General features: G+C 40.1%; 1 protein-coding gene across 5 annotated transcripts in view; it reads right to left on the reverse strand.

The window, feature by feature from the left end:
* Window positions 1-6256: 6256 nt before the first annotated feature.
* esrrga (estrogen-related receptor gamma a) overlaps window positions 6257-14170 on the reverse strand; it is a 74158-nt gene continuing 66244 nt past the window's right edge. For all 5 annotated transcript variants that reach the window (XM_084009715.1, XM_084009713.1, XM_084009714.1 and 2 more), the window contains exon 9: window positions 6257-9084. In XM_084009715.1, the coding sequence (XP_083865841.1) occupies window positions 8840-9084 (245 nt within the window). In that variant the 3' untranslated portion in view covers window positions 6257-8839. The remainder of the gene's footprint in view (window positions 9085-14170) is intronic.

Raw genomic sequence — 14170 nt, forward strand, 5'->3', positions numbered from 1 at the left:
ATACAACCATTTTGAATACTGAATAGAATTTTTTAATTAATAAAATAAAGACTACGACTAGATAGTAGGAAGGGATTATGAGAAAAGAGAGGAGATAGCAGAGGAGCAAGATAAAGGGTTGAAAGATGCTCGGAGAGAGACAGAGATAGAAGGAGAGATATAGATGAAGACAGAAGGTGGAGGAGGAGAAGAGAGGAGTTAAGTTGGCCATTAGCGATGCAGCGTGTGGAGCCCACTCTTACAGGCGTTCCACAAGGTTAACGATAAGAGCCCCTCAGCAGCTGAAATGCTCAAGTAGCTTTTATCGTATCATAATAATGAATCAAAGATAAAATAAAATAAATGAACTCCAAAAGGCGAGCAAGTAAAATAAAACGTATGTGCGGAGATCCGGGTGACCAGGCAGCAACCCAAATAGAAACGAGAGAGAAATGTTAGAAAGAGAGAAAAAAAGTAATAAAAAAAAATCTTGCTCTCTTTCTGCTAATATCTTCTTATGTCATCTGGTTGAAAAATATTTGCCTGCAGGTCAGGGCTCCCCCTGTTAGAAAAACGCTTCTTCACGGCTCTCTGCTACATTAAATATCTGGCCTCTGTGCATCCCATTTACTGCTGCTGGCTATTAGGGGAGAGGGAGGGAGGGAGGGAGAGACAGAGGGAGAGAGAGAGAGAGCAAGAATGAATAGTGAAAGATAGATGGATGTATGAAAGAAAAAACGAACAGGAGGTAAAAATAGTAAGAAAGAACAGAGGCTAATTATTTAAAACACAACAGTTACAAAAATCAGAGAAAAGAAAGAGTGAAATGGAGTCTGAAGAGCCTCTGTTGATTTGTTTTCTAGGCAGGTTGCTTATGCTTTTTAAAAAAAATCTCTTCTTTTAAATGTGTGTGTGTGTGTGTGTGTGTGTGTGTGTGTGTGTGTGTGTGTGTGTGTGTGTGTGTGTGTGTGAGAGAGAGAGAGTTTAGTGCCCTTGGCAAGAGAATTCAGAATGGACAGTAGTTAGCCACCCACCGGAGCAAGCTGTTACCACTTCCTTTTCCCTCCTTCCCCCCATCCTCCCTCTTCCCCTCCCTCTAACTGAAGTTGTGCTGAAGTGATGATGTATTTTTAAAGTTAAGATCGCATTGCTTCCCTCAACAAAAGGCCAAAGGGATTTATTGATTCATTTTTGCAGAAAATAATCTCTGTATACATTTTTGTTCAGCAAAATAGACATTTTTGTTCACAAATAAACACCACAACATTAGGCTTTAAACGCACTACACCTCCGTAGCATGAGCGTGAGTAGGCAGAACAAGGCTGTAAAGGTGGACTAGTCGGCATGATGACATCATGTAGTCTAATTAAGTCACTTACATCAACCACCTTATTTAAATTATGAGAGGGCGATCTTCTAACATATTTGATAAAGTAGGAAAAACCACAGACCTTTAGGACCCATTCAAAAATCCCATTGACTTCAACACGAGGGAACCAGAATTGCAAAAATAAGTCTAACAGAGTTTTAGAACTTATTCCAGCAGCACTCGCCTATAAGTCCATGTGTGAATGCTCTTGACTGATGGATAAATTACCATAAAGAAGGTAAATCATGAACATCCTCACCTTGATGGCCGCACACTGAGTAGCCTTTAGGAAGTCGCTAACAATTCAAAGGCATTATAATACACTTGAAAACTTTTACAAAAATGACTGGTTGTGTGGTGCATTTCTTTGACTCATTTGGCCAATTGTGCTTCAGATCCTTTTTGCCACAAAAGGTCATCAAGCATACTAGAAGGTGCAGCTGCATTCAAGCAATGCTTGAAGCTCTGGCACTGTGTTGCTTCAGAAACCACGGAGATACGAAACACAATCCAGGAAGTCCAATCAGAGGACAATCCCTGAAGAGCTGAAATATGACATTGGAGTTAAAAAGTAATCGAAGCATGCTTGCATGTATTTGATAACACTACGCTGTGCTGCAAAAAGTAGAGCATCAACTTTCTTGCCGGACAAACAAAACAGCCTCTGCGTTGGCACCTCTGCTGTATCATCGGCCTGCCCTCAATAAAAAAATGGGGCCAGCTCTTTTTATTTTCTTTTTTTCCCAGGACTGTTGTCTGTCTGGACGCAGTGTAAACACAATCATGTGAAGTAGAGCACTGCTGGAATCTAGCATGCGTGCTCTGTGAACTATCATAAATTATGTGGTTATTGTTTGTTACCACTCTAAAAGAAATGTGTGCATAAATCAGAGACAAAAGACAGGTGTCAAAACTGGAAGCCTGGTTTTAATTGATATTGCTCTACTGTAATAATCCTGAAAGGCATAGTCTGGAGTAACACATGTAATGTTTCAACCCATAGTAGTTTAAGTTACAGAATCATAGGTCTCTCTTTTTGCATTGAACAATATATACAATGTGAAATAAATACATTTACACAAATGGACATTATCGTTGGAGCACACTTGTATGATACACGTCACAAAAATATACAGGTTATTGTTTCTTTTTTTTCTTTTTTTTTCATTTACTGATGTGAAGCACATCTAAAATCTACGGACATGTTTTTTTAATAACACTACAGGGTCTTCTCTCATACACAACTTTTCTCCACCACGCCATATTTAAACATCCTTGGTATTCAAATGTGTCACTGTTCTCTCGCTCCCTTGAATTCTTTTGTTCACATTTGCAAATTAAGACTGCAGGGTTAGCTGCAGCACAGGTGGCAGTTACATTTGGGAATTAAATACAACTAAATGACTCAACACTGTAGAACTGTAGATAGACACAGTTTGGCCTTAGCAGATTTCAGGGGCTGTCATAGTGGATGGACAATCCTGCTTTGTCCCTACACCTTAATTCTCCTTCCACCTAAACTATTGTTACATATTTGCAGCTAATGGATCGTAGTTCCAGATGAGGGCAACAACATGGTGCCTGAAGTGCAACCAGGTCAAACTCTTCCTATCGATGTCTGCAAAATCCCAGACCTTCTTCCAGTTCCCCTTATAGAAAATACCAGTTTGGTTCGTTGTCACTGAAATGGTTTTAGCTTCAACTGCAGAATCACTTTAATAGCTATAGCATTTATAAGTAGAACTCAAAACAAACAAGTGTAACTCTTGTCTCATCATTGCAGTCATCAAAATATTGCTTTTTAACTATATAAAAAAAATGTTGTATGAAAACTCTAAATAACACCTTGGCTATGAACAGCAAGTTCTATCAAAACCTCTGAAAGAATCACGCAATCTCCCTCCTGATTTTAGCTGGTAGATTTATTCTGTTGCACTAGCAAAACAAAGTGGCACACAGTGAACCATTTCCTGTCGTGAAACACATGTATGTACAAATCAGTATTCGCTGATTATAAATTGGATTCATTTTTAAAACATGGCTATTTACCAAAATCCACCTCAGCCTCAATCACATCAGGGTGATTCATTGCCTTGAACTTTTCAGAAATACACAGGATTGGTTTGACCACCAACGAATCATTAAAAACAGAAGAGAAACAATAGTAAGATAAATTCACCTTTCTTCCGTAAATTGTAGATTATTTTACAGTGGATGACAAGAAATACCATCTTTCTGACGATGAGAAGGTGTTTTAAGTTACAATCCAAACCAGAAAAAATCAATACTGTCATCAAGGATTTTTGCCTCGAAATATATTTTAAGTACCTGTGAAATTATTTGTATGTATATTTAATGTTTAAGACCTTTGATGAGTCCTTGCATCTTTGAATTTATGCCATTTGTAGCGCAGAATCTATAACTGTGCACGAAGAGGTACAATGAGTATAGTGACATGTCCATCAAAGTTCCTCATTCCAGGGCCAAAGCAGAAACGGGTTCCACAACATAACAAGTGCAAGGTGAAGAAAAACAGCAAGTGCAAACTAAACTTTCAAGCTATTTCTTTAACGTTTCCCATCAACCCATAAAGAAACCCTTTTAGTCCTAACTTTGACCTGCCGATCACTTTTTACACAGGAAATTAGCCGAAAACAGGAAACGATGGGGTTTCATCTTCAGATTTTCTCTTTTTGACCGCTGAAACAGTAAAGATGATTGAGCCGAGCTGTATGGAATGCAGTTATGTACAGCGAGCTTATCAAAAAAGAGTCACCTACAGTTCTGAATTACTCAAATGTCCTTTTAAATTTCATCGTTATTTTAACCTAAAGATATACAGTATATTGTTTACTCTACAGGAAATTTACACAAATGATCCCTTTTTAAATACTCGTATGGTGTTTTCTTCATTTAGATACTAAATATTTCATTATTAATGTATAGTTTGGTGAAGATGACTACTGTAATTTGATCTCGGTGTTCTAGTTACGTTTCTAGAAGAAGAGCCTTATATCTGGTTCGGTTCATTGAGAGAGAATCTGGTGCCCAGACCCCCCAGCGGACTGATCCGACAGAGAGACTACATGGCATCTCATCTACTCTGTTTGGTCTAAAGAAGAAGCACACGGCACAAGAACGGGAATCACAACAAGAAGAAGTACACAGCAACGCCTTAGAGGTCTCAACAGAGGAGGAAAGGATCAAACAGAAAGACTTTAAATCAAAACAAAAAAAAAAACAGATACAAATAAAGAAACAGGGTTTTTTCTTGATAGAAAAAACAGCGAACATGAAACACACATCAAGGCCGAACTACGTTTTTTCTTTTTTTTTTCTCGATTTTTGTTTCCAATAAAATGTCTTATGTTAGAATTATAATCTGTATAATTTACAATATATAATGTTTAAGAAGGCTGAGAAAATATCCCTTACTAATAATACTGACTGTTTGATACAGAGCGTGTGATGTTAGAGATCAACTACACTTAAACCGCAGCACTCCTCGGCCGTGACAAGTTGTCATTTTATATTAGATTACACCTTCATCTACATTACACATGTTGGCATTGTTATTCAGCTCTAGAAATGACACAAACCATGATATGGGAGAAAAAAAATCCCTTGACTGTCTTCACCTGTTAAAGCTGCGATCAGTCAGCCGTACAATCTCACTGCAGCGATGAAGTCAACGTTTCTTCACTTGACTGTAAAACGTCTGACAGTTTCCTATAAGCTCAGCTTTCCATTTCTTGCAGTTAAACACTCCCAAATTTAACAATCAAGTTTTTCAAAATTAAATTAAATTAAAATTCTAAATTAATACTATTAATAATTTAAATTATTATTAATATTACCACTGGTTATGGGTTTAATTCATAGAGGAAAATAGAAAATGCTATCTGAGGAGACTTAGGGCCCTAGTTTCGTAGACCAGGCGCAGTCAGCTTTCAGCGCACCTGCGCCGCGCCGACGGGGTGTGTCCGCCTGGACTTTGCAAGTTTCGTGCACCGCTCAGGCTCGCGCAGGCTCGCGCAGCTCGCGCAGGCACACCTCCCGTTTCGCCCACCGGCGCAAGTGGGAAAGAGGGAGGAGGAGAAGAAGGCGTGAGTGGGAGACGATGAGGAGACGAGGCGTGGACTGGGATTAACACAGCCGATTCAGATCTTCACCAATCAAATGAGCTCCTCTCCTCTCCTTTAATGCGTTAGGGGAGGTTCAGTGTAAGATCCGTCACTTGACAACCCGATGACAGAAGCAGCGCCGGCGCTCCCACCACGCTCATCACGCGCTGTGCGCGCGTATCATAATAATAACAATGCCCATATTATAAAAAACAGGAGAGAGAGAGGGAGATGTTTTGGTCCGAGAGGCTGAGTTTCCGTTACGCGTGCCATCCGCCTTTGATCTGACGTCAGATGTGACGGGACAATCTATATAGATATAAATTCACGTGTTGATTCAATGAGTTGCATTAAATAGTGTTTGTTGTGATTATTTATTGCATTTAAATGTGCCTGGAACTGTGGAAACCTGCCTGTGAGGTCTCGGTGACGTGTGCGCACTGCGCGCCGGTCCGCCAAACTTCCACTCCGCCAGCTGTGATTCGCATTGAATCAATGGACTTTATTTACGCCTTGCGCCTTGCGCCGAAAGTAGACCAGGTCGGAGCTGGCGAGCTTTCAGCGCAGTCTCGGCGAGGCTTTTTGCCACGAAACTTCCGCTATGCCAAGCTGAATCTGTGACGCCTCCCCCTGCTGCGCCGCCACACCCATCTTGGCGCAGGCGATCTACCAAACTGCCAAACTGACGGTGCGCAAGGCTGCGCGGGTCGAAACTTGCACTGCGCCGGCTGCGCCACCCTGCGCCGCCCTGCGCTGGTCTACGAAACTAGGGCCCATTATGTCTACTTGAATTACAGGTTATGTTATAGATTTTAAGTGTAATTTTTTATAACTAGTAGATGAACTAAGAAACAAATTTATGAATATTCGCACATAATAACAAAAAAAAGTATAATTTTACACATTTTTATCAATTTAGACTATATTTAAAATGTAAACAAAAAGTGACTAACAAGAAGTGGAATAGCGAGCTAACATGAAACAGTCAGTGTGTTTTTGTCTTATTTTTTTTTATGATTAATTTGCTAGCAATGTTTCCCTCAGCACTGATCCAGATATAGGTTATTGTGATGGTCTGTACGCTCGGTCACATGGCTGCAGAAACATCCTTTGACGAGAAAATAAATTGTATGACGGAACAGCTGGTCTCAAACAAAGAACTGATTTGTTTTGATCGGATTAAAAGAGTCTGGTCATGAGAAAAGTAATATACGTTAGAGTGATCATTGCATTGGATGTTGGATCTTTTAGTCGTCAGCTGCTTGTGTTACTCCTTCAGGCGTCACGATGACCATTCACACAACACTTATGTGACGGCAGCATGGACGTCTCACCCTCACGTTTCTGGTCCATATTTGTTCCTCGCTTTCTCTTACAAAAGGAAATATTGACTGTTATCTAATAGCTTATGGCAAGTTACACAGAGAAAAAAGAGTAGCTACAAACTCTCCTTAAATCCCCATCCTCTCTCCCAAAATGAAGACTGGCACGTTATGTTAATATTGCAGACTTTGTCCATATGCACAACCCCCTTCCTTTAAAAACCACTATTGCTCAGAGTTTTCTAAGATAAAACGCTGATTTGTTAATACATTATTACTCGTTATATTTATATATATATGATAATTGCTGAAAGTGGTCAAGCTGATAGAAAAAAGGAAAGACATATTGATTGATTCAGTTTTAAGAAGACAATATTAATAACAAAAAACAAAAACAAAGCCGTGTTATATGTCATATACAGGATGACAGTTATTTACAACCCTAATACTGGTTTCATTGCTAAGATTATTTTCAATAAAGAATTAAAGAAAGAAAATAAGGAGTTTGAAAGCAACAATAGTTGTTCTTCAGTCAGTTTTCATCAGCACACGTTTCCTTCTGGTTTGCATCGCGGTGAATGACTGAAGCCCCCCCTATCACTCCCTGAATGAATCACTAATATAGCTCTGTGCTGACGCAAAGAGATGAGCTGGAAGTTGTGTATGCAACGGAGCAAGGAAAGTAGTACTGAAGTGACAATTTGGAGTTTGTTGGGAGTTTGTAGTCATGAGCATGGGCAGGGCTATTCTTAATGGCACATTGACAGACTGAAATCTCGACCGACTTGTGTGTGGAGAGTTACGGACCCACCGAGCAGCTGGAAGGGACTCAAACAGACGTCCAAAACACAAGAGGAGCGTTCGACAGAGTAAATACGGAGAATATGAACTGAGCCTATGTCCACCGTGCAACAAGCAGGGATCAATTCTTGACACATTAAGCCATATTTTGACTTATGAACTCCGTCAGTCATGAACACCTCAAGTGCTCCGAATATTTGAAAATAATTTCAGCCACGTCAAATGTGCAAACACTAAATTGATGGTTATACTGACAGGTCTGGGAGGCTAAAGGTCACTGGTCCTCAACAAATACAACAGTCAAGTCGTAGTTGAAGTAGGAGAGTCGTGGGAAACCAGGAATTTAATTTAGGGAGAACCAGAAAGTGTTTACAGAGGTGGTTTCTAATCCTGGTCACCAGCCCTGCTGGTTTTCATAAGAACCAGACACATTTTGAATAACTGGTGAAACAGAAAACCAGCAGAGCTCTGGAGGCCCAGAATTGAACCAGAAACAGTTTTGGGTTATGACAATAAAGTTTGCTGGCATCCTCTGAATGGATGAACTCCATTCTTTGGCAGGGGAAAATCTCTTCTTCTTTTCTTTTCTGTCCATCTATCCGTCCAAATTTCATCGTACATGTAATGTGACAACAAATGTCATTAATACTTCTTTAGTGTTCTTTTTTTCTTCCTCCACTCGTTTTTCTTCTTGAACACTTAAAAAACTTGTTGGGAAAAAAGGGAGGGGAAAGGGAGACAAGAGTGCAGTCTTACAGTCTCTTAGAACTAAAATGAAGAGCTTTCAGTCCATTTAAATCTATCCTCATTTAAGGGCTTGGATTTAATAACATCTCAATCGTTATTAAATGCATAAGAGTTTTGCCATCTTCAATGTTCAGAGCCACGGTGGTAACCATTGAGTCACTTTTCATCGTTTTTAGAGGAAATATCTTCTTCCCTTGGTAATGTGGGGGGTCATGTCAGTCTGTCAACATCTTCCCCAAAACAAAAGGTGAAGTGAGCACCCTTTTTTGTCAAAGATGGTGGAGGTTCAGGGGTTCAGGTAAGAGGTTTAGGTTACTTGTCATAGGAGTGTGTGTCAGCAGATGTATTTCAGGAACATATTTCTGTGTGTGTGTGTGTGTGTGTGTGTGTGTGCGCGTGCGTGTTAAAATGTGTGCCTGTAAAAGAGCAAGAGGTCATTCAAAGTGAGATTCAGACTGGCGTCTAGCTGTCCTTGCTAGCTGTCTCCTCTCCCGTCCTCACACCTTGGCTTCCAGCAACTCCAGGAAGAGTTTGTGCATTGGGACTTTGCCGTCCTGCTTGATGCTGTAGAAGTGTTGCACGGCCTTAGTGGAAGTCTGGCGGAGCAGGGGGAGGGTCATGAGCAGCTTGCCCGCCCGGCGCGGATCCTCCTGGTGCTGGGAGGCCTCGTAGTCCTGCAGGGCCTCGTGGAGCACATCCTGGAGCTTCTGCACCGCATCCACGTCTTCGATGTGCATGGAGTCTGCAGATGGGAAGAAGGCAAACACACGACTAAAGTGAAAACGTGGCTAAATCTGGACAAGAAATGTTACATAAATCTTATATGAAAACACATCAATAAAAAGAAAATAGGGGATTATAATTAGATGTATTTGTTATTATTAGAACATGATGCAAATGGACAATGCATTTAAATAAGCATCAGCATGCAGTGAACTCTTTTGCTCACTGAAACACTAACACGATATAATAATAATAATAATAATAATAATAATAATAATAATAATAATAATAATAATAATAATAATAATAAAGACATGTTCTTCAGTGTAGAAAGCTGCCACGACTCTCTAACAGTATGTGTCTGTCAATGCCCCCAAAAAAATATTGCAAAATACTTCTCTACATTTGCATTTGAATAGAAACAAGCATCATGAGGATTTCAAAAGTATAATAATGAGTGTAATATTTTATAATTAAATAGTTGAAAATGCCCGTAGACTTAGGTAATGGGGCTTTAAAATCAGAGGCTGCTGCCTTCTTTGTCTTTTAAAGTGTGGATCTGTGGGTGTGATGAATGGACGCACAAAGAGACGAGTAGGTGGAGAAAAAAGAGCTAGACTTGTAGAATGATGGAGAGATGCAGGAGCACCTGAGCGTCTGTGTGTGTGTGTGTGTGTGTGCGTGTGTGTGTGTGTGTGTGTGTGTGTGTAAGCATTTGGCTGCACACATCTGTAATCTCTTTGAGATTTCAGATAGCATGTAAGGTGCGTGTCAGCATATAAGGCAGTAAAGCTGAGAATGTCCCTCAATAATAATGCTCCATATTGCCCCTTAGGGAGGCAAAGTCTTAATGTGAGCTGGCCTTTAGCTCCCAACCTCCGATCAATGTCTCCGATCAATGACTACATGCATGTTAAATAATAATCACAAGGCAACTATTGATAGGCTACCACGCCCCGACACACACGCACACATGCGCGCGCGCGCGCGCACACACACACACACACACACACACACACACACACACACACACAGACACACTAGATCTGCAGAGGGGCTGAGACCTACAGTTTGAGTGCACGCAGACACTTGAAAACAACGTTATGGACTGTACTTCTCACAGCGCACTGCACACACACGCACACACTGACCGAATACATGCACAAAGTATGAACTTACACATGCATTTCATGGTAAGTGAAACATAAAAAAATATAATGTGCAGATCAAATAAAGTCAACATAAAATGTTCAAACACACACAAGTGCACACTTACACATACGCAAACACAATCAAATAGTGTTGGATCTATAGAGTGTAATGCATGTATCAGTATGCAGGACCAGACCAGTCAGTGGGTTGGATTCTATAGGGATCAATAGAAAACTCAGCTCCTGTCTGTCTCTTTTTCTGTCTGGTTTTAAAGCGTAAATAAGAGTGGGTGATCCACTTTTTTTCATACATGGCTGCTTGATGATAATTTGCTCAGTATGCAGAAGGGGGAAATTATATTTACTTAAATAATAGGGTGGATTGTTACAATATTTTTGTTCCTACAAAAAGAATATAGAATTGAATCTACAGTGTAAACTTCTGTTTTGCAAAAATAATTTTAATTAATTTGATTATAAGTATTTTAATGATTATAAGTAATTTGTCTTTATGACTTACTTTTACTTTTCTTTAATCACTCTTTTATTAATTTTGATGCCAACATTTTCAAGCCAAATGATTACTTATGAACTGTCTCTTAAATAAAAACAGTTTATACTGCAAAGTGATAGAAATTGACAATAAATAGGGTTGGGTATCAAGAATCGAGTATTGATTGGACTAGCTTTCCGATTCTCCCGGAATCGTTCAAAAGTTTAAATTTCAAATCCTAGTTTCGATACCCAATCCGCCGACCGGAGAAGAAGAAGCCGCTGAACACCAACGAAGAAGTGTCCACGGAAGTGTTTGCATAACCGAGCGAGTCGAGCATGGATAGCGTGCGTGTGGCTTCACTTTTCTAAAAGCAACGAAATCTCGGCAAAATGCAACACTTGCGACAAGATTATTTCATGCATAGGAGGGTGCACGACGACCATGAAAAAGCACCTCCTCCGAGTTCATGGAGTAGAAATAAATGTGTGCCCCGTCTTTGACGCGCTGCGCCGACCGTCCTCCGCTGTGTCTTCCTCTGGCTCCGGGTCTGGGTCCAGTTCCGACCCCCAGCGTGGCACTGCAGTGACTGCACTGCAGTCCGAATCCGGAAAGTTAAATAATAGGCAGCTAACAAATTAGCCCACGTATTTTTTCATAGACAATTTACGACCTGAGATTGCTAACATTAGCCAGGATGGTGACTCCACGACTCTGTGATGTGCTGAGCCTACTCCGTTCACCTTAGCGGCAGAGGAGAAGATGTCGGTGCAACAAAAGGAAGGTTTTGCAAGTTGTTTCTCATTGTTTATTTGCTATTCTGTACCAGGTTAGCCCATCAATGGGAGCATGGTAACATGCAGTACCTGCAGCATCATACACTCATGTGTAAATGTGTTTTCATGAGGTTTTCAAAAATAAAGCTCTCTTGAGGAAAGTGTACCCCTGTGAAAATGTATTCATAATTTATAATATTTATATTCAAGTTCATAGATTTGGGCTGCACGGTGGTGTAGTGGGTAGCACTCTCGCCTCACAGCAAGAGGGTCCTGGGTTCGATTCCCGGGTCGGCCCGGGTTCCTTCTGTGTGGAGTTTGCATGTTCTCCCCGTGTAAGCGTGGGTTCTCTCCGGGTTCTCCGGCTTCCTCCCACAGTCCAAAGACATGCAGGATGGGGATAGGTTAATTGGTGACTCTAAATTGCCCGTAGGTGTGAATGTGAGTGTGAATGGTTGTTTGTCTCTACATGTTGGCCCTGTGATAGACTGGCGTCCTGTCCAGGGTGTACCCTGCCTTCGCCCAATGACAGCTGGGATCGGCTCCAGCCCCCCCGTGACCCTAAATACAGGATAAGCGGTAGAAAATGGATGGATGGAAGTTCATAGATTTGATATTTATATTGTAGTTGAAAACAGCCCTGTTAGAAATTCATAGTAAAGTTCATAAAAAGTAAAAAGTTCACAGAATTAAAATTGATGGAGAATATCAGACTATTTCATTCATAAAGACCGTTGGTTAGCTAGCTCATTTAAAATATCCTAAACTTTTTTTACCCTGCCTCTTAAAAGAATCAGAATCGAGAATCGTTTGGAACCGGAATTGAAACAAAGAATCGGAATCGTTCAAATTCAAACGATACCCAACCCTAACAAGAAACATGCTAAATACAAATTCATGAGTATTATTGTTGGTTTCAATTAAAAAAAAAAACAGTTCCCTTTTCCTTGTTATGTGTGGATTTCCAATAAGTGGTTACCTGAAATACAGTCTATAATGACCAGAAGTCAAAATTAAGTTTAATGAGTTTCCCATTGTTTTTTATTAATGCTGTGCGTTCAGTATTTAAGCACAGTTACTGGATGTGCTCTGACCCGCAGTACACTCACAAGTAAAACAGCAGACGTTAATGAGCACGAGCACATAAGGCTGTTAAAACACACGTGTTAACATGGAACTCACAATGAATGCAAACACACACACACACACACACACACACACACACACACACACACACACACACACACACACACACACACACACACACACACACACGTGCCTCTTGTTTCCCATGGCTAGTTTTGCTGTCTTTACATGTGGGGCACGTTTGCTAACATTTCTTAAGGCTTGGCTTCATTAATGCAGACGATTAGCATCCTGTGAATTAATTAGTGTCAATGCCCTTCAAAATGCTAATGCTAGCATTCTGTTGTCTTGAAGAAAGTCTGGGCAATAATGCAAACTTCTTATTTGGGCGTCAGCTGTTTCGATCTCAATCACTTAAAAGAATGACTATTTTGAGATGTGAGTTTTCTCAACAGTAAGCTTTTGACAAATAACGACTCCCTGACATTATCTGGATATTTTCTTAGTTTCATTTGCCAAACGGGGAAAGGATTTCAGCTTCAGAATGAGTTAACATGCAATTTCCAACCACAGAATAAAATATATATTCTAGTTTGACATTTAATCAATTAGTCATCTAACTTTCCATCTCGTCCATCTGTCTTCAGTCAGAGAGTAACGATATTTATTCTTGTAGTAAGTATCCTGACATCGGGATGTTCCTGACATGATACTCAATAGTTAGAAAAGAAAAATAGATAACCTCAAGATAAAATTAAGTTGGAAATGGAAAATACCTGTGTGGAAACACCCTTCTTTATAATGCAGACTAATACAACACAACCACTAACTCAAAATGACCAGAGAGGCGGTGTACCAAAGAGCTTGAATCGGTTGATTTATATCAAGGAAATTAATTGGCAACCATTTTGATAATTCGTTATTAATTTAATTTAATTTTAAAGCCAAAATGTTCTCTGGTTGCATCTTATCTAAACTGGAGATTTGCTGCTTTCTCTGTTTTATATTTTTGGTTTTGGGCCAAACAAAACCAGCAAATTTAGGAAATGTTATGTCCAATAATATTCACTAATTAATCATGAAATAAATTGCATCATTAATCCATAAGGAAAAGGATGTCACGCGGCGACAGCAATAACTGAATATTATAAGCTTCACACTGTGCACGTGACCTTCCGTTGTCTCTACCAGACCTGGCAACCCAGGTTGCCAAACAAGTCATCTTAACCGTCGTCATGACCATCAATGCTGGTTTCCAGCCAGCTTTCTCAACTTTCAGCCAGCAACATTTATAGACCGACACACACATAGACACAAACAGAGCCGAGCCAAGAGATTGATTGTCACATAGCCCACAGGAAAACAACATGTCAATACTTTTTGGAAGTGCATGACAGCCTGTGCTGTATGTGTGTAGGCAAACATTGTTCAGTGGCTCACATTTTAGTACACACTGATGTTAAATGTTTGAATATGTGTTCATACGTATGTCAGAGAGACAAAATTGGCATATTTGAGAAAAAGAGCGCAAGTTTGTTTGTGTGTGTGTGTGTTGGTGTGTGTGTGTGTGCGTGTGTGTTGATGGTGGCAGAAAAATCA

The sequence above is a fragment of the Eutrigla gurnardus genome, assembly GCF_963514095.1.
Source record: "Eutrigla gurnardus genome assembly, chromosome: 1".
In the NCBI taxonomy this organism is placed as follows: Eukaryota; Metazoa; Chordata; class Actinopteri; order Perciformes; family Triglidae; genus Eutrigla; species Eutrigla gurnardus.